The following is a 22,500-nucleotide window of genomic DNA, read 5'->3' as shown; positions in this document are numbered from 1 at the left end:
CTACTACTAAAGGTTGTTTGCCCTCGAAGTCTCCCCCTATTAAATCATATTTCCAAAGATACAGACGAATATTGCAGTCCTGTATTCAGCGTGTGAAAGGAGCCACGAAATAGCTCTCGCAAAACTTCACAGAAGAAGGATAAAGCGATAGATGGGGTTGAGAAGATTTAGTTGGTACTAGAAAGATTGGGTAGATAGGATATCGATCTCGGTGCGCCGCTGCAAAGGGCCCCTCCCTCCCGCGTATCTGGAACTGAAAGGATGATTCCCTTCGAAGAGAAAGCTGTTTGCAGAACCGCAAATTTTTCCCCGAATGCGAAAGCCAACCGGTTAGGTATGCAGTTTATTTTGTTTGCAAGAGTTTGTTTTGTTTACGGGAGTTCAAACTGGAAGTTTGTCTATTGTCCGGTATCTATCTCGCGTGATAAAACTTGAAGCATCATATACAACATAAATTGCAGTAGCATTCAGATACCTTTAAGAAATCTATATTTAGTGTTTATCATTATTAGCAAAGCTACCATTACTGGATGATAAACGTTAGGTTATTTACGATGGTTATCCAACGTCAATTTAGATGCTGTGAAGTATGAGGAACTTTTAGGAAATAAATAAAAAAATAAACGAATATGCAAGTCAAATGCTTTGGGTATGGAACAACAGAAGCTACGAATCAAATAGATACATTGGAGTCTACACAAACAAGCGCTTTAATATTTTTGTATTATTATTATTTTCTTTTTACTCCAGAACGGGCGACCAGAATTCAATGAGCGGCATCCCAGAAAGAAGAATTGAATAATCTTGTTGGTTCAAGAAGTCACAAGGATTAGGATGTCTCAAAGACTTATTAGTCCATCCGAGGAGACATCATGTGCTCACTTATCCGTAAGAGCAGGTTTTGCTGTTCATACAGTTCTAATGATTTCGTCTAGCTTTCTTTTAAACTCTTCCACACTGTTGCGGTTTACAACTTCTGGTGGCAGATCATTCCATGTGTTACATATCTTGTATGTAAAGAAGTTCCCACAATGGGATGTGTTGTATCTCTCCAGTTCTAGTTTCCATCCATTATTTCTTGTCTGATATTCGTTTAACGTAAATAGGTTATGTAATGAGAAAAACTGCATAAGGAAGAAGAATAATAAAGGGTAGGACAGGAAGTGAGTGCAGATTTAAGGGTAGACGATTAAGAAAGGAAGAGAGGGGAACGATATCATGTTTGTTTTGTGAATTTCATGGAAGGCGAAACGGAGATAAGAACGCAACCAGCATACATCGCCTGGACAAGTCATAGTCTGCTTCGTGAACCGCTAATCTTGACAACCGTGGCAGAGAACAGATCAATGCAGACGTTGAGTGGATAGAACAATAATTAATAATAGTAAAAATTGGTTATTCTACGATAAGGAGAGGAGCGAGAGAAGAAACAAGGTGGGCAGCCGTAATGAGGAACTTTTGGTGAGAGGGAGGGGGGGGGGGGATGGCGTCGGCTGGAATGGTTCGGATGATTTCTAGAGCTGCATTGGACGGATCGTGAGTAGTGACGTCACTAACTGATTCCTCCATTAAAGTGAAATGCTCTAAGTTATGGAAATATTTGAAGTTTTTTTTTAATTATAATGATCTTGTCAAGTAAAAGAAATGGTCACGGCTGTTCAAAATAATAAATAAATAAATAAGAGAGAGAGAGAGAGAGAGAGAGAGAGAGAGAGAGAGAGAGAGAGAGAGGTGGACTTGATACAATGCGATTAGACCTTGGTAGGCTAAAGTTGAGCATGGCGAGCATTATTGCATTATTAGGCCGTTTTCTGACAGTCACGGTCAGACCTTTGTGAAAATCACTGCCGATCAGCACTAAAGTTTCCAGACAGCAAATATACCACGAACAAAAACATCTGTTGTACATTTTTTTCTCTCTATCCTTTTTTTTCTGTCGTGAAAGAGAAAGCGCTCTTTTTGTGTATTTCAGTTTCTTTTTCCGCTAAGAGAGCGGTTATGTTTTTCTTTCTCTCATTTAACTTTTTTCTTATTTTTTTCATGTGCCAGGGCACAAATTTCTCTTTCAGGAACTTTTACGTGCACGCTTAGTTTTGATGCTCTTTATATCCGAAGGGACTTTTGCCCTATCACATGTTGTTCCTTAGTAATCATCGTGAATATTCTAACTCTTGGAAATAAGCCCTCTGGGACGAGTGACTTGAAAAGCGAAGAAAATAAACTGCCAACCAAAGAAAGCACAATCCTCAGCAGGTGACGCAGTTTGACTGAAGATAAATGAAAGGGTGGGAAACGAACGTTCCTTGTTAATGATCTACTCTTACTGAAACGCATAAAAACTGCAAATAATATAATTCAGTATACATTCCCTTGATTCGTTTGTATCATTCCCCACAAATATCATGGGATTAGCCATTTTTAATTGAATTGTCTACACGTAGCGAAAATATGCAAGAATTTATGCATTTCATTGTGTGAACAAAGATAGGTCTTAGATCTCGGGAAAGGAAAGCAGGTTAAGAATGCAGGTATTCGACTGCAATTCAATAGGGATGACTCGCATTCCTGATTATTCTTATCAAAAAAAAATAACACGAGTTACGTAACATCCACAAAAGAGCAAAATGGAAAGTTAAAAAAAAAAAAAACCTGAGTCGAATAGTAAGAGAAGGGATATTTTGTGAAAACGAAATTAAATCTTAATCGGGCTTCATATTCTTCTTTCTGAGAGAGAGAGAGAGAGAGAGAGAGAGAGAGAGAGAGAGAGAGAGAGGTCAACTGGGTTCACGGGATACCTAGAAATCACAGGCCGAGTCACTGCCACCAGCGGTTGAAGCACGATTTGATTTGATTTATATAGGTTTTAGGCAGTATGCCAAGCACTGGGGCAACTAAGGCTATTCAGCGCTGAAACGGAAATTGACAGTTAAAGGTTTGGATGGTGTTACAGGAGGAAAACCTCAGAGCAGTTGCACTATGAAACAATTGTCAGGAGAGAGTGGACAGTAAGGTGGAAGAAAGAGAATATGTACGGAGGTACGGTAAAAAGAATGGCAGTAGTTGCAGCTAGGGGCGAAGGGACGCTGTAAAGAACCTTAAGTAATGCCTACATAGCACCGAAAGAGGTGCACTGAGGGCACTACCCCCATACTGGAAGCAGTTGAAGCATGAGATCGCCAAGAAAATGACAAAGGCATTTGAAAGCGAAAGCATCTTCACATACCTCAAACCAGCTATAGGTTCATGACACTAGCCTGTAGCGAACGAGAAAGCATCTTCACCCATAACCAGTTTCCTTCATGGCCGGAGCTTGTAGCTAGCTAAGCTACAAGAGAGGTGAAGCTGCGCGTCTTACAAGACCCTGCGTTCGAAGGCACCTGACCATACGACTGCGACGACTGTCAAAACTTTCTCCCTGAATGATGGGATTTTTATTGTAGGATTACACCCCTGGTTCGCAGCCCGCATTCTTCGGGCACTAAAGGAGACTTTCTTTTGCTTCCTTCTGTCGTCCATCTAGTTCTCACTTTACATGTATGATAAAATACACACACATTTATATATATTATAATATATATAATATATATATTATATATCTACATATACACATTTATATGTATATATGTGTATATATGCATAAATATATATATATATATATATATATATATATATATATATATATATATATATTAATTATAAATCGAAAATTATTTACCCAATAATTAGTCTATACAGGTTATGTCTTTCTGGTAAGTGACCTATTAATAATTAAATCCTTGAGTCATTCATGCACCTGTAATTGTATTTAGTCTTTCGCCTTTACATTATATACATATATCATATATATTATATATATATATATATATGTAAAGGCGAAAGACTAAATACAATTACAGGTGCATGAATGACTCAAGGATTTAATTATTAATAGGTCACTTGTACAGAAAGACATTGCCTGTATAGACTAATTATTGGGTAAATAATTTTCGAATATATTTATATATAATATATATATATATATATATATATATATATACATACATATGTATTATTATACATATAAATGTGTGTATTTCATCATTTATATATATATATATATATAAATATATATATATATATATATTATATATATATATATATATATATATATATTTATATAAATATATATATATATAAATAAATCTATATATATATATATATTTATATCTATATTTAATATATATATATATAAGATAATATATATTATATATATATATATATATATTATATATATATATATATATATATATATATATATATGCTTTTGCCATTTTCGTCTTATTCTGTCTGACCTCCTGATTTTATATACTGGAAATGTGTTCCCAAAGAGGTGAATGGTTTAATGGGAAAGTTCTTGGTCTTAGAGTTGGCTGTATCTGAATAATAATGATAATAAATACACTGCTGAAGCAATGCTGATAACTGCAGGCATTAATCGATATTATCATCATTCGCATCTCATCGAGACAATGCCAGAAAAAAACAAAATAAACAAACAAACAAACGAAAAAAATAATGAAAGAACAAACACTAACACTTTACTAAAATCTTTTGTGTACATTTTATCGTAGAATGATTTATTGTAGTACCGAGTAGCCCTTGGGAGAAAACTCTACGGGATACAAAACTACATTTCAATGGGGTTCCGCGGCACAACAGCCGTCGTCGTCTGAAACCATTGTGATCACTCCAAGAGCTGCTTCCTTCAGGCCTGAAATCTTGACTCATTCAAAGGAATCACTGAAGTAAAAGGTACATCGTCCAAGTATGTCTCAAATAGATTGCAGAACATTATTTGACATTTAGGTTTTGATATTTTATCTCATAAAATAGTTTGGGGAATCAGAAATAGACTTCTGGTCAAGGACAAATATCAAAATTAATGCAAGAATAGCGAATGAACATCAGGCAAAAATGTTTAATAAATGGAATATCAATAACTAGATATCGTGAACGATCTAAATCAGATTGCGTATTATAAATAGTTGTCCTTCCGTAGTGGTCACCCGTCCAAAGACTGATCAGACCCAATGCTTGATTTTGTTTGTATGGTGTTTTATGTTGCATGGAGAAAGTGATTATTCAGCAACGAGACCAACGGCTTTACATGACTTCCCAACCACGCCGAGAGTAAACTTCTATCCCCAGAAATACACATCTATAACACCTCGATGTTGTTTGGCCTTGAACAATTTGACACCAGCGGTGTAGCAGACAGGTTCTCGCATACCATTCATTGGTGACCCATCACCCATCCAAATACTGACCATTCCCAATGTTGTCTAAAGTCCCTGAGATCGTTACTCACTTGTGCTAATAGTCTTTCCTTGTATCCTCTCCCATCTACTTCAAATTATCCCTTCAAGAACTATATTAGCATATTGACCATAAACCACATTGTAGTACATCCTATTTTGGAGCTTCCTGTTAGCATAATTAGAACTGTTGTATACCTAATTTTTCTTATAATATTTATATAAAATCTGATGTGTTGACCTCATCTGAATGCCATTCATACTGTCAAGTAATTACTTCAAGTTGTAACTTGTTATAAAGTAAAACATTGCTCATTATTTACTCTAAAGTATACTATACCACATGTTACTCCGTAGCAATTGTGTACCTCAACAGAAACCTGATAAAATGTATATCTTGTATAGCAGACATCCAAATAATTTTTTTATTGAACAAAATATATAAAAGTTCCATATTCTATAATACTTAAGACTAATTATACAGTGCAATCACTTAATGAGTAATATCCACTTAACATATTGTAATTTTCCAATATAGTTATCTGTAAGTATTTAAATTTTGTAATGCTACCTGAGTACCATATCAGCCCTGATGAATGACGTTTGTCTAGTAATCAATAGGGTGGAAAACGTATGTATAATACCACAGCCAATGTCATTCATTCAAGAGGGCTTTCCCCTATATATACGCATACCGCGTCCGGGTTGCCTGTTGTGCTGTGCTTTGTAAGCTTTTCTTTTGCACAATAAATTGTTTTCTCTCTCTTTATAAAAATGCGTTTCGAAGGTTACTACTTGGACAGGTGACCAAAAAAGAAAGAAAAAGACTCCCAAGAAGTACACTTGGCCATCTGTAGGCTAGCAACCGCATCCAATTGTTTCAAAGCTATAAACAATAATTCGGAGCATGATATGAGGAGAAACAGGTCACACTCAACTCAGAGATCATTATTATTATTCAGAAGATGAGCTTCATGTGTCTTTGCTAACTACTATTCTGTCAATTTTAAGCTTTACCCTTCTGTGAATTTAGACCTTGAATAACTTACAGCCTCCGGGGTAAAACGTCAGAATTGTGAACACAACAGGATCGTGATGAGGAACAAAAGTTTCGTAATATCACTAGGCACTGAGGCTGTCAGCGCCAACCCCCCTCCCCCTGCCCCCGGCCCCCCTTCACAAGAGCAAAACTTCCATAATCACTTTTATTATCCAGTTCAATTACATTTACTTAGAGGAGTTTCAGGGTACTTGCTACAAGATACCTGTCTGTCCAACAATTTAAATATGATTGGTAATGAATGAGGGTAGCAAAAGTTTCCTGAGAGACACACAGATAAATATTATTCCACTACGTATATCCTTTTCAAAAAATTCACATTCTTTATGTTGCTTCTTTAACCCTTACTCTTGGAACTCGGCGGGATAACACATTCCACCGTCCTTATAAGAAACCCGATATGACTCTTAACTCTTAAATCGCTCAAAATAATCTACGGAAGGCCGGTTTCCTTCGGCAAGGCATTCACAGCAGTGGGGTCTTATTCTCTTAGTGACATAACTTACTTAATGCTCACAGCTAATTACTTTTTTTAGGCTCTTAGTGACATAATTGGTTTAATCCTCACAGCTAATTACTTTTTTGTTTTTAGGGCAAGAAGCATCCAGCTGTACAGTTTTCTAAAAGGAAAAAAAAGTTGAAGCAGCCCGATTGTAATTTAAAAACTTTAATGCATGTATAAGAGCCATACATGCATATACGTTCATACACTTACTAGCTGAAGCCAATGGGAAAATTTAAAATAGAAAAAAAAGAGTGCCAAGTACTTTCGTGGATTTAACACATCTTCGGGGCACAAGGATGTGTTAAATACACAAAAGTACTTGGCACTCTGTCTTTTCTCTTTTAAATTTTCCCAGTGGCTTCAGCTAATAAACAAAATCACGCGCTTACTTTTGCAATTTCTTAACATTCATACACACATTCATATCATATATATGGATATGTATGCGTGTGTATATTTCACACACAAACACACATATATCTGTATCTTCCCAAATCTTTACACGTTTCCCCTCACGGGTGTAGGAGGAGAAAGAGAGAATTCGGAACTCCCATTTGAGGAGAGACTATAGTGCGCTAAACTTCTTTTCGATAATCCGGTTTATAATCTATTTATTGTCGCGTGCCATGCTCATCTGCGCCACCTCTCCATTATTCAGGGCTTCTGAAATATTTACACACCTGAGCAATGCAATCGACGTCCCTGGATCACAAAGGACGCGACCGAGGGACTCTACTTCTAGGGGACATCTTCACAGACAGAATAAAATGAATATCTTGGTATTACTCTTCATTTTCTCCAGAGCTTTTATTTCTTCGAGATGATTGGCAAGGATGGGAGACCTGGAATGAAAGTCTACCTATCGAATAATGCTTCTGTCGAGCAGTGTATACGGTGGTCGACAACCTTGTCGAGGTTAGCAGTGTGAACCGCCCCCAACACCCGGTCCACACCCCAAAAAATAAATAAATAAATAAATAAATAAACCCGGAACAAGCTGCGATTTCAATAAAAACCAGATTTAAGGCAATGTCAAAACTTTCTCTTAAATAAACGCCCATTGTTGAAGGATGAGAAAGCACTGTATTCTGTTGACACATCCATTTGAATATTTGTTTTACGAAACGGTGCAGTATATTTTCGAAGAAAGCATGACGGTATTCGTTACGTCTAACGATTCACTTTATAATGATCGAGAACAGTTTTCTTCTACTTACGGTTTTCCCGAGATACAGCAGGTGAAGCCAAAACCGTAGTCTTTGATGAGATGGAGCACCTCTGGCACGGTCCTGATGGCGCCGAAGGTGCTGAAGATAGCCAAAACGGTATTCCACAGGAACAGGGCCTTTCGCAGCTCGTAACGGGGCCTTTCCCTCATGTAATTCTGACCGACGAAGATGAAGGTCACGTAGATTGCTATCCAGACGAGAGCCTGCCACCAGTTGTACCTCATCCATCCGGTGTAATCTCTCACTTCGAATTCCTCCTCGAAGCTGAACGTCAGCGCGTAAGTGTAGTTGGTGGACGTCGTGTAAAATCCGTCCACCTGTCTCGGGGGAACCGTCAAGTCATAAATGACAGTCTTGTTGTTCTGCGTCAGGGTGAATATGGTGGTGTCTGCCCCCAGGAATTTATGCAGGGGTTCGGGAATCACTTTGGCCATGTTGCTTTTCTTCTTTTTCCCGATACGATCGACACGACACGCGGCAAACAAGCCTCTACGTAGCTGCTAGAACTCCCGTTAACTGTATAATATTATAATCCTATCACTTGTCCTAGTGAAGAAATCTCTCAAGTTGTCAGCGCGTATGATTTTTCTCTCAGTTTCATTCACTGTTTGCGTGGACGAGCCACCATTTGACGTACTCTACAAAATCGTGTTATCAGAGTCCCGACATCAGCTCATTACTGGAAATGACCGAAAACTTGAAGAGTTTAAGCCTCTTCGGAGGAATGCGTCGGCCCTACCGAAGGCAAGCTGTAGAGTGACAAGTCATGGGTTCGGGGGAGTGGTTTGGGGGGGACAATTACACACAGTCGACCAACGAATGAGTTAAGACGCACGAGCTGAGCGTCAAGTTTCGAGCTGCGGGAGATGTTGAGCGCGCGAAGTCTGGATGAGCAATGCCAGAGAGAATAGCTTTCGCTCTACGTTGAATCGTGATGGACCTACCTGTATGCACACGCGGGCCCCTCCCTGGGACTCGGTGGTGGTGGCCCTGGGAGTTGGAGGGGTAGGGGATGGATGTCGGGGATGGGGATGGCGGTGGGGGACGCCGAGAAGAAAGAGACAACGAGAGGTGGTGGTCGTCGCTGTATTAACGGAGGAACGCTCATATTATCGCTACTCGAGTATTAAATTCAGAGCACCGGGAATTCTTTATCGCTTTGTCAATGACGTCACGCGCAAGTCCTTCAACAGTTGAAACCGCTCAGCACTGAACTTGTCCTTTGGAAATCACCCGCTGGATGAATCGAATTCTTATTGTCATGGCGAGATTTTGACATTGGTTCGTGTTATAGAAAACTGATATAGCGAACAAGGACTCGGAACTGACGACACAAAAGGCCTCTTCTGTGTTGAATGAAGTCTAATGTGTCACGCGAAAGCACTTCGAGGATTGGCTCCTTCAACACCGAAGTAATCGTACGCACAATGAACAGCGATAAAGTGAATAATATATATATATATATATATATATATATATATATATATATATATATATAGTATATATATATATATATATATATATATATTTCTGTATCGTAGTACTCTACTTCAGTTATCGGTGATCACTCTCACTAACCAGCCAGACGTAAAAAAAATATATATATATAGTATTTGAAGTATTTTTTCAAGAACTACAGCAGACGCAACTCACTTTCAGTACAATTGCCTGCTATACAGACCCTCAGTCAGTCGCCCCTGAACATATTCTAAAGTGGCTGAAGAATAGGGGCCGTTCCTTATGATCCCAATAATAGTCTCCTTTACATTAATCTTTTTGGTTTGGTTTCAAGTCGACGACACCGTTTTTCGCTTGGAATTCATATATATATATATATATATATATATATATATATATATATATATATATATATATATACTATATATATATATATATATATATATACATATATATATATATATATATATATATATATATATATATATATATATATATATATATATATATAATATATATACACACACATTATATATATATTATGTATGTGTTTATATTTATTTTTTATTTTTCAGGAAAACCTCTAATCATATATTATCTTTTTGACTGTGGTTGTCACACCAAGGAGTTGGTGTTCATGATCTCAATATCGAGTTTATCAGTTTACGGCCACATTAAATGTTCCCTTAATTGCCATCAGAAACCACGACGGTGCAATCGCTTTTCCTTCCTAGTGTTCCAGCCAACAAATACTTAACGGAAATTGTCCCTCAACCCAGGTGATCCCACTACCTTAGACGGCGTTTCCATTCATTAGGGAACTTTCGTCTGCCCCTCCGTTTCGTCTCTCCCCGGGACTCGTTCTTAATTGTATCTCGAACTTTTTTTTTCTCGCTCGTAATGGCCCCTGGGGGCGTCTTTCGACAGAACCTTCCCGTCAGCATCTCCCTGACGCCCTTTTCACCCGAGCGACCCTCCTCCCCCAGGTCCTGTTGATGCGCCTAGAGAAAGTGAATGTCAATACGCAAGAATTTGGGAAGTGCAATCCACAGGAAGTGGTAGTAACAGTGACCGGCATCACCATCGTCGGTTCTGTCGTCACTCTCCTCCTCTGGGTTTTCCTTATTGACGCCCATGACCCGGCTGTACGCGGATGTACCCTACTACTAGTAACCCTGCGTAAGTACACCGGGTCGATCGTTATCGCTAGCCGAGTGAGATAGGGTGAGAGTGAGAGAGAGAGAGCGGGGTGGGTGGGTGTTGGGGAGAGATGAAGAGAAAATATAAGTGAAAGTGAAAGTAAAGGGGAAAAATGGAAGAGAAAAAAAAAGAGAGCAAACAATACCTTTCAGCATGACTGGTAAACCTTTACGTTTTTGTCAACATAGATTTTTTTCGCAAGCCCTCTTGCGTAATCATTAATTTCTTACCTCCAAGAGGTATTTTGTCAACAGACAAACGCTCCGTGTTCCTTAAAAGTTCAGACCTTTCCCGCATGTCGCATGTTAAGGAAGCCCCCATGATAATGTAGTGCTTGGGTACGCGATCCAACTGCAACTCAGTCAATACTGTGTAGCAGAAAGCTAAAATGACACATCTCAAGAAAAACGCTGCTCGCGGTAGGCAATGATGCTGCCTTGCCCACCAATGATTATGTATTTATAAAAGACGATTTCGCTCTTTATCTGACAGCCGTTCTTTCTTAAGTGTATATATCTCATACATATAAACACAACCAGACCAACATATATAAAAACACTAAAACGAAGCAGGTTATATAAACATCACCAAGTTATATTCTCCCACAACTGTGGCTGTCGTAGTGAATAAACTGGCATGACGTAGCTGGTTGCCATAAATCTCCAGACGGAAAGATAGTCAGGGATATTTCCTCCACCAAGGAGCCACAACCCTCTCCTAGGCGAATATTCGTCTGCCTTGAAATACGATGCATTGATACTCCAATTCCTTGGGTCATTCTAGGAATGACCTGACCTGAATTAGAAAGTGTCATTGAGCAGTATCTTGTTTTTTCTAAGGAGCGACCCTACGTATGGAGAAACTTTCTAAAGCTGATGTATGCAATATATACATTATATATATATATATATATATATATATATATATATATATGTATATGTATATATATATACACACATATGAGGTTTAAGTCTTCCTTTTTCACGAAGATAGATATATGAGGTTGTAGTCCAGAGGGGAAAAGAAAAGCTGAAATTCCTTTTAGCTCAACAGTTTCGGCCTCTACTGGCCCTTATCGAGAGCTTTTTAATAAACAGCTCTTGATAAGGGCCCGGTGTGTGTGTGTGTGTGTGTGTGTGTTGTGTGTGTGTACCCATCTCACCAGGTAACTTGGTGACACCTTTTGTACTATTTTCTTCCAGATATATAGACCTAATCACAATCGCTTGAATTTCAAACACTATCGTGTGAAGGAGGCAGAGATGCCTTAGATCAAGGGTTCTTAAAGACCTTATCATGACTCCAGACCCCAAATGAAATGCCCAATTTGGGTTCATACCCTCTTTATTTAAGTCCACTTAACTCCTATTAGTTGATAATATAACTTAATATACTTAGTTGAATATATACATTAGGTATGGAGAGCTATCAATTGAACATACAAGAGAATCATAGGCATTTATAGTTTTATATGGTCATTTATTTACAAAATGTGCCCATATACTCACGGACACATTAAAATCAAATATATGTAAATATCTTGAAATCAAGTCCCTTACCCCCAGCTTGTGGTTCTCATACCCCCAAGGGGCAGAGATAACCCCTATTAAGAACCCCTACCTTAGATCTCTATCAATAGAATTCTAACTCCACTTATTTTCTAACTGAATGTTGCTGATAAAAATCTAAACGAGTTCGTGACTGATATGTCAGCGAACACTGACATCCGGGATTGTTACAAGTGATAACCTTGACAATTTATTTATTCCATTCCTTTTATACATACGTCAGTGCCATGGGATTTCCCCATCCGGAATACAGTATACAGTACCTTCTCTCGCAGCTGATAGCATTATCATTATTCGTCAGGCTTCTAGATGTCTGCTTTTCTGATTGCTAGACTTTATTAGTAGTTGAGTCAGTAGAGTGACTTTATAAATATATAAAACAAAATACGAAAAATTGAGAAAAGGTGACATAAAGCTTTGTGAAATACCAGATATACATACATATATGTACATATTATATATATATGTATATATATATATATATATATATATATATATATATATAATCACAAAGCTTGATGTCATCGACGTAAATGTCTTTTTTATCATATTGATGAATTCACTTTTCTAAAATCAACTGCTGTTAAAGTTTTGCCATCCACTAAACAGACTTCTGGAGTCAGGCGAATAATAATAATAATAATAATAATAATAATAATAATAATAATAATAATAATAATAATAATAATAATAATAATAATAATAATAATAATGTGATAAGCTCCAAGTAAATATCCTGTATCCCGGAAAAAGAATTCCAAGCACTGACGACTATTTAGTTACACTAGGAATCAACTGCTAGGAGAGGGTGGAAAGTAAAAAGGAAGAAAGAGAATATGAAAGGAGGTACAGTAAAGGAAACGAAAAGGATTGCAGCTAGGGGCCGAAGGCACGCTGGAAAGAACCTTAAGTAATGCCTAAAGTACACCTACGGGGACTATTTAAATGAAATGGAAAAGAAACGAATTATCAAGGACAGCACTTGTCAGAGTCCCGGATGTCAGCATCAGCTGATGGAACAGTCACGAAATCTGTTTGATGTTTTTCAGCAACTTTCAGTTTGAAATTCTAGCTGTCGTGGTCGAGTCTTTATGAAGGTCAATTATGAGGAAAAATTTCAAAAGGGGTCACAGGCATTTGGTCGCCTGTTGAGATGGGTTTGGAAATTCGACTTCATGTGCCAATTTTCCAATAAAAAGACAACTTATCCCAAAAATCCCATAAGAATCGATTCATATCTTTAGAAGCGTATCGCCGCTAAACTGAATACACTTGTTCGTTCACGGATCAGTTCGTTTACAGAGTAGGAAATCTTTTACAAAACCAAGTTTGAAGATGGAGGTCTACTCCGTCTTGAAAGAAACGGAAGCGGAATTTGGAATTTGGTTACCATTGGGTAAAGTGGGATTTGGAATTGAACACCAGCACAAAATGATTGAGAGTATTCAAGGGCAGGCTTCAGCCTGTAGCTGGTATACGAAAGGTTAACCAGATACAGACTTTTTCATAATAAATCTATAATTTACAAAGTAGACGAAAAGAAATTGATTTTACTTGTTGCCACATCGATGGGAATCTAGATAAACGAAATTACAGTTACTGAGTGATATTTTCATTTCCTTCTTAAAAACGAAGGCTGAGACAAAAGATGGGAAAATGAAATGCTTGAGGGAAGGCTGAATCGAGAGAAGCGAAAAACACGATTGGGAGAATTCGTGGTCCCTTCCAGTCATAAACGACTTTTGTCACCTGTGTCTAAGTACGCTTTATGGCTATTTATGACGGCGTTGCCTCCCCAGGTAAACGTTTGATTTCTAGGAAAGTTCCCTGTCACTCTCGTATCGCTGTTATTCAGCTCAGTGGTCTGGTAAAACTAAGATAAACTTAACCTTGTTTCGCTTGTCTTGCTATTCAAGAATGTTCACTTTATCCCCAACGCCATTTTCTAAACAGGTAGCCTCGGATGAACATGATATAAAGACTTACTGGTCTTTTGTTACAGGAAAAATATCCAGAGTGAAGAGAAGCTGTAATTAATTTGAATGATAGCTGTTTATATTCTCATTCCTAGTAACGAGAACTTTGCGCTTTCGAAATCGAAAGTCAATGAGAAGAAAGAAGTTTAAGAAGCTTTCTCTCTTTCCAAGAAGAAGAGTAGGGGGACAGTTTTCTTCTATCTTCCTTTATACATCCATCCTTCAGGTCTAAGGAAGTCAGGTGTATATTCACAATGTACGCTATACCCTTGTTGAATATTTTTGTCATTATTCATACCAATTTTATTCAATAATTATTCATCGCATCTATTCAATGGCAAATCCTGTATTGCCTCAGTTAGATCAGTGGTCCTTTTCTTTTCCTCAGTAATTCTATATAAGTAATCATGGCCTCCTCATAATTTGACATTATTCATTCGAGTAGTTCCTCTAGAAATGCGAAGAGAATTGAAGTGTGATTACCTAATGAATAAGGGAAGTATTCGCCTGTAGAGACAGAGAGACATCCATTGCCCCGAGCAGAAGGGCTGCTTTTCAGGTGTGTGGAACCTCTGACGAAAACATCACTCAAGATAGGAATGATTACCGCCAATCCTCCGGAGTGTTTCTGAGGCGGTGCGCTGAGCAAGGGCGGCTGCCAGACAGATCTCTCCGAGAAAATAAAAGCCAAGAAATCGAGGTTCCTGACGACACGTCTTTGTCGAAACATTCATTAGTCAGTCCCCTGCTCAGTTTTGATATCAGATTTCGTTTGATCAATACACCGATGACATTCACACAGGCTATCATGCCCTTTAACACCGGGTGAATGGATGTCACTCAAGGGCGATAACAGAAAGCAGATAACACTTTTATACCTCTTTTCTTTGCTATCTCTAATGCGAACAATGGAGACTCGATAAGATACACAGTCATTTCATGAGAATCAGCTGCATTGTGTTTTCAATCTCTTTATGTTTAACCGAAAAGGCGTGATTTGGATGGAGGAATGGCCCATGGTGCCCTCTTTTGTGTGTTTTTCGCAATGCAGCTTTTCATTATATTTCTCTCTTAGATTCTTGGCCTAGCTCTCAAATCTGCTTCTACTCTTATGGGTGCTGTAAACCAGAGACTTGACATTTCATACGTTGCGATGATGACGTGAATCGTTCCAGTAACGAAAGGGAAAAATTTGTAGTAAAAAAAAAATTTCCTTTCTATCATCATAGCCTATACTAACAATTAGTAAATACAGCTTTGAACTATGTTCAATCTCATGGAAACTGCATCATGGGGACACATTGAAAGCAATTCACGGTTAACTAAAACTGAAAATAACAAAAAGTAAATAGATAAATAAAAAAAGGTACTAGTAGGATATGATTTGTTTACATCACTGGGTGTCTCAAGCATAGATATGGAGAGGACCTCTATATCTATGATCTCAAGCGTCTACTATGGTCACAGACGACGATTTCATATGTGTACTGGTGCATGACAATTATGTCTTCTCTCTTACCTAACCCCTTAAACATTCTAATACTTTTAGATCAGGGCTGAAGGGTTAATTCTGAAAAGGTCCAAGTGACCCATCGATAAAGTTGCTCTTTGCAATTTGCATTTCTTCATTTAACGCTGTTGGGGTTGACATGGATGTTCCGTCTGCCCTCCATTCCTGGGCGGACATCAGCATATTATGATTATTGGAGAACGCGTCTCATTTGCTGTATCAAACCCTCTTCGGTGGGTGACGTCAGGAATGTCCCAATAATCGGCTAACGAAGATCCGTGTTATTTCCATCTCTTGAGAATGTTTGTCTTGTGACGCAACAGACATTACGAAGCAACTCCTCTGGCACTTGGATGACAAGAAGCAGAAATTGCTTTCTTGTCGGTTAGTGGTGATAAAAACAATAGATTTTTTTTTTTATTATAATGGAATTGGAAATACCAGTTGTCTTTTGGTTTCCTTTTCTCTTTTTTTTTTTTGCCTTAGATTATATTTTCCAGTGGTTGACATACGAAATGATATGACCTAAAAACAAGGTTAAGCGAAGTTTTTCGAGAATTTTTTATTTAAAAAAAAAAGGAATAAAAAGAATAAGGATTATCAGAGATATTGGCAAATCTTACTGCAACGAAAACCAGGTGTCAAACGAAATGCATTAGTCATGACATTTAATAGGGAATATGACATTTAATAGGGCATATTCTTCAAAAGACGACGGAGAACAAAGTTGGGGAAATTTCCTGACTTTTGTTTAATTTTGTTCCGGCACAGACGTATATCATTCGCCAACCAATTTTTTTCTCTGCTAAGATTTTTTTCCCCTTTTAAAATTACAATCTCATCTTGCCCCAACGCAAAAAGCAGACCAAACCAGAACTCATTACCTGTTCAACCCTTTGTCAAGATTTTTTGTCGATGTTTTTCTCTGCAACCGGGAAAAAAAGAAACAGGAGACTAGGGAGGTCGTCGATACCTAGCCACTTGTCCACTTTTTTTCCAGGAGCAGCTCAAAAAAGCAGATTCGAACAGGAATGTAAAAGGACGGCGGGAAAAAATGGAAAGATTACAAAAGTCATCGCTCTGCCAAATATTTCTGCACATCACATGCAATGAAATTTGCCCTGGAAATCCCGAAATTAAATGAAAGCATTTTCAAAGTTCCACGTAATGGAAATTACTTGTTATCTTCGATTGCCTCCTTTGGCAAAAAGAAAAAAAAATTCCTGTCTCGAGTAAACAGAAACTAATATTAAAGAAATCTGAAACTCTAGTAACTGAACCACGCACGATGGAACATTCTGATAAATACCTACACCATTTTATCATTGTTGCTTGACGGAGACGTGTATATATATATATATATTATATATATATATATATATATATATATATATATATATATATACTGATGAACACATCTGTCATCCAAATTCAGTTGTTAGAGGTTTACCATGTTTATTTAAGTAACGCTCTGCTCCATCTCACTTATGATAAGCTTTTAACAATATTGCTTTCGATATACATACATCAATTTATAGCCTATATATATATATATATATATATATATATATTATATATATATATATATAGATATATATATATCAATATGGTGAAAAGCTTATCATAGGAGAGGTGAATCCGGGGGTTTAAAGGTGATCTGATCATATAGTGAGATATGGGAACAATGATTGAAAAAATAATTATATACAGTAATATAGAGAAGCTCTGGGAGAAAGAGACAAAAAGCTTCTTTCCAATTCAGCCCTTTCTGGATGACAGGTGTCTGGGAGTGGGAAACTGCCCAACTGTTCAACTACCTAACTCTGCTGTAGAAAGTTTTGGTGTGTGCCCGTCTTACGGTCACTACTCAGACCCGTTGTCCAGAAAGGGGGTTGGATGGCATTCAGCTTTATGCCCGGAGACATCCATGAACTTATATGAGTGACTATACCCCATCGGAAGAACCGTAATGACCAATAAGTATAAGTAAAGTGTGCATGACAGAGGTGAGGGGCAGTATATTTGGATGGGTGGCACTGAAGGAAGTTAGACTGCATCACTTATTCTTCTAGGGTAAGCACCATCCTTTAAGAGTGACAACCTAACAACCAGCCTTTGGCTTAAAACATCATTGAGAGTTACTAGACCCGCATGAGGTCCACTGACGGCACTACCCCCTACGGGATAGACCTGTTGTGGGTTTAAGTCATATTTCAACTGTCGATGATAAAGCTACTTTTCCCTTAACCTAAAATGATCTGAAGAAGTGGCTTGAGAGCGGAAACATCGAAAATTCTTTCAACCAAACGAGGATTCCAATGAGGGCATTCGAATCCAGGGCACGTTTTATGAGTTGGATTGATAACAGGGTTAGCAAGCCTTATTTTTCAGTTTTATTTTCACTGTGACTTCTTTCATTTCTCTCGAAAAGCACTGTTTTGATCAAATTTAGGTGTTAGGTTTTGCTAACTGATGCAGAAAGCAAGAAGAGTCTAGCCAAGAGGTAAAGAACCCAATTCTGAGAAATAAGACAGAGGGGCATAGTGCCAAATATATGTCAAGAAGCAAACGACAAAAAACGGAGCCATCTCCATTATCAACCAAGAAAATACTGTACCCGATTCTGAGGAATAATGCCATTAAAAATCTTATGAATATGAGTTCGCCCAGGAACCGACGAGACGAATCAGTAATAAAAAATGTGTCAATCATTATCGTTGAGGGAAATCAATATCCCATTAACACCAGCAAAATAAAATATACAACCAAGCAAGAAGAAAATAACAGTACCTCACGATCTCTCCTCAAAGTTATTCATTCATCTGGAAGGTTGTGCTTGACAAGGAACGCCCAGCCGCCTTCTTCTTCAGCCCATGTTGCGACAGAGAACAGGTACGTACTACCTGGGTTCACTGTTGCCTAAGGTTTCCCTGTCATTATCCTGAAGAGAGAGGGAAAGTTTCGGAGAGAGTTTCTAGTTGATGCTGCTTCCCAGAATCGGAGAACTCCGATTAAGAAAATTGTTCCTTCAATTCCTGCGCGTTTGTTCTTTTCTGAAAGGACAGCGCTTGGGAACTGGCGTTTACTGGTACTGTCAAATTCCTCTCTGAATCATTATACAACCAATCAAAACAATCGAGTACAGTTAGTTAGCCTGAATTCCTTCATCCACACACAAAGATCTCGCAGAAGTCGTGCTTTGAGGTATAATCCTTTTTCTGCAGTGTTGAACACATTTAATGATGAATATCTTGGAATTGAATTGAACTGAATATAGAATTTACGCCAAAGGCCAAGCATTGGGACCTTTGAGGTCATCCAGCGCTGAAAAGGAAATTGAGAGTAAAATGTTTGAAAGGTATAATAAGAGGAAAACCTCAAAGCACTTGCACTATGAATCAATTTATGTTAGGAGAGGGTGGAAAGTAAAATGAAGAAAGATAATCTGAAAGGAGATAAGGAGATACAGTAAAAGGAACGAAAGGGGTTGCAGCTAGGGTCCGAAGGCGCGCTGCAATGAACCTTAAGTAATGCCTACAGTGCATCGCATGAGGTGCACTGACGGCACTAACTCCCTACGGGGGAATACCTTGGAATGGATATACATCAATCTTTATAAATAAAGAAAAAAAAACAGACGGGAAACAACTTCATAAAGAAAGGCGCTAACTCGGTTTTGTATACACCACAAAGACAAAAAAAAAAAAAAAAAAGAATTTGGCGAAGTAAATAATTACTCAGTTCCGATAAAGCTGACGTTAGCGAATACACATTTTGAAATCACTGGGAAAAAGCCGAGTATCGTAAAGCCTCTAAAATGAACTGCTTTACATGAGTTTTCGAGATGAAATTACATCGACATCGCTCACGCTTTCCATCTCCATATTAGCGACTTTAAAAGTTTATATATATATATATATATATATATATATATATATATATATATATATATATATATATATACAGAGAGAGAGAGAGAGAGAGAGAGGGAGAGAGAGAGATGATGGCTCTCTCACTAACAAACCCGTAAATAATCTCCCAGTTTTCTCTCGGCATTATCTGGCGAGCTTCCCTACCCGTGACCACTAATCATTTCCGCCCCCTCCCCTCCCCCGCCCCCCCCTCCACAATCTCGCCAGTCTTTGCCGCCGACCTTTTCGTTGTCCTGCCGAAGCTCATTGATTATCTGACTGCATCTCTCTCTCTCTCTCTCTCTCTCTCTCTCTCTCTCTCTATATACCAGGCCCGTTTTTAGTTTGTGGCTCTCATATGATTTTCTTTGCGGGTAATTACGTTGTTTAGATGTTTTAGTTATCGTTTTAATAGAAATATTTTTTTATTAACAAATAATATATATTATTTCTTTTGTAGTGTAATTTAACATTATCATTTTCCTTTTCGTTATTCGCTCATGGCTTTAAGTGTCAATAGCACTATAATATGAGACAATGATTGCTACACTCCTCAAATCATCTTCAGACTGAGATCTACTTCTTCTCCTACAATTCCTCTTCAGGTCTCACGCAGCATCCACAATAAAATTTACTCTGTACGGAAGGAGTATTAAGTAACACTTCGGCGCAATCGAGTTTTCTGTACAGCGTATAATACTGTGAGAAACTCTCAGCCACGGCTCATGGAACTCCCAGCCGCTGCCCATGAACCTTTCTCCTGTCAGACGCACGATCATGGCTAACTCTAACCTTAACAGAAATAAAAACTACTGAGTCTAGAGGGCTGCAGTTCGATATGTTTGATGACAGGAGGGTGGATGAACAACATCCCTATTTTCAGCCAGTGTTGTCAACCAACAAAGAGCTCCTTACCCTACCTAAGGACTGAAATGACCCTACTTTCACTGTCATTACCCTACGCCAGGCCTTAAGATATGAATATTAGTCATTTTCTTGTTCATTGGTAACTTTTTATTTATCATTTACATTTTTAAATCCATGCACTGAAACTTGATGTAGGTCAGTATGTTCAGTTGTTATCTTTTTACTTCTACATTCTTCCCCCCCCCCCCTTACTTTGTTTTGTATCAGTTAAAAAAGGAAAAAAAATTCTCTCCGTTTCAGTATTTGAGTGGAGAAGAGTGAACGGTAATTTGGTTAAAACAAATGAATTTTTAAATACAGGGTCATCGTAAAAATTCTTAACGTTGGCTAGAAAAAACTAAAATTCATTGTTAGGGTTCATCTTGAGGTCTTTCGTTTCCATCTCATCAAAGTAAAGAGGCAACTTTCGCCATTCTTCATCAGTATCACTGTCATCACTATTGAACACTGATCGAGAATCCGAGATACACGATTCGTAGTTAAATTCCGAGCATTGGTTGCAGCGCTTGCTTTGACACGCCAAATTGAAAAAAAAGAAAAAAGATAGGAATAAAAATTACTTTTTGCTATATATCTTTTGCATACACAAAATTTTAATAATATAAAGTAAAATAAAATACAAAACAAACATCCTGAAATTACCCTGCATTTTGCTTAGATTTCGTGGCATTACCCCGTCACCGTAGAGACCTAGATTTGAGGCTGAATTACCGTATACATAAGGTAATTACCCCACGGTTGGCAACACTGTTTTCAGCCCTCTAGCCTCAGTAGTGTTTAAGATCTGAGGGCGGACAAACATATAGCCCTCTCGATAGTTTTTTTCTACAGGAAACTAAAAACCGGAATATCTTTCATTTGCTCTGCCGGAAGACAGATACAATGAAAGAAAGATTCGAATCCCCGATCGTCGGATCCCAATTGCTTGGATCAGCGAAAATATTAACATTTCCTGACAAAGAAAGCCTGCAAAGAACCTTGGGAAGTGTCAGAGTAGCGCCCTAGATAATGTGTAATAATAAGAGTATTATATTTAAATCAACAGAACGAGGGAAGTAGGCTAGGAGTGTACGAGAGAGAAAGTGAGACGAGTTAATGGTTCGATGAAGTAGCGTCATTTACAGTGCAATCTGTTTCCGTTACGTCGACGGCCTTTTTATAGTCATAGACTACTAGGTCATCTCATTATGCGTCTCCAAAGAAACACCGTCTGTTGCTCTCTCTCTCTCTCTCTCTCTCTCGGAAGAGCTCACCACGAGATTAGAAGGGACTGCGAAAAAGGATATTGATGCCAAAGGAACGAAATTTTTAAGAAATAGTGGTATTTCTAGGCACACGTGGTCTTCTGGCCTTGTCTGTCACTTTTTCTAAGAGTGCTACAGCTCTGTGTGATATGAAATTAAGAACGAAAATAATCTCTTCCTATTCTATAGTTTTTCATTAAGTATGGCTTTTTATAAGATCTAGAACATTTTTAACGTCAGCCTTCAGAGTAGTAATATAAAGGACGTAACTTCATAGTAAGAGAAGAGAGTCGGGAAAAAGTTCTATGATTTTAAAAACTAAGTATGTTTCTTGCGAATTAAGCAAATGTCACAGTCTTAACTTGCCATGCATGACGTTCAGATCAGATTCACTGAAAGGAAAAAGATTTAAGTTCGATTCATATGAGGGTACAAAAGTGACAAAAACTGAATTTACAGATTCAGTTTCACTTGCAACTTTAATTTCTTGTGTGTTATCCAATATTATGTTAGTTCCTTCTCGAGAAAGTATTCATTTTTCTTTTCATTTCTTGGCATTCAGGTACTGAGAGCCTGAAGCACCAACAATGCTTTTATGATTTATTTGGATATTTTATT

General features: G+C 37.9%; 1 protein-coding gene across 2 annotated transcripts in view; it reads right to left on the bottom strand.

Moving 5' to 3' along the window:
• LOC135221964 (very long chain fatty acid elongase 6-like) overlaps window positions 1-22,500 on the bottom strand; it is a 137,632-nt gene that overhangs the window by 81,228 nt on the left and 33,904 nt on the right. The window contains exon 1 of one of the 2 annotated variants that reach the window (XM_064260030.1): window positions 8,077-8,979. The exons of the other annotated variant lie outside the window; for it this stretch is intronic. Within the exon in view, the coding sequence (XP_064116100.1) occupies window positions 8,077-8,522 (446 nt within the window). The 5' untranslated portion in view covers window positions 8,523-8,979. Of the gene's footprint in view, window positions 1-8,076; window positions 8,980-22,500 lie in introns of those variants that run through there. 2 annotated transcript variants of the gene reach the window in all.

Source organism: Macrobrachium nipponense, chromosome 3 (genome assembly GCF_015104395.2).
Source record: "Macrobrachium nipponense isolate FS-2020 chromosome 3, ASM1510439v2, whole genome shotgun sequence".
In the NCBI taxonomy this organism is placed as follows: domain Eukaryota; kingdom Metazoa; phylum Arthropoda; class Malacostraca; order Decapoda; family Palaemonidae; genus Macrobrachium; species Macrobrachium nipponense.
The sequence above is the reverse complement of the archived record's forward strand: the minus strand, read 5'-3'. Positions and strand labels throughout refer to the sequence as shown.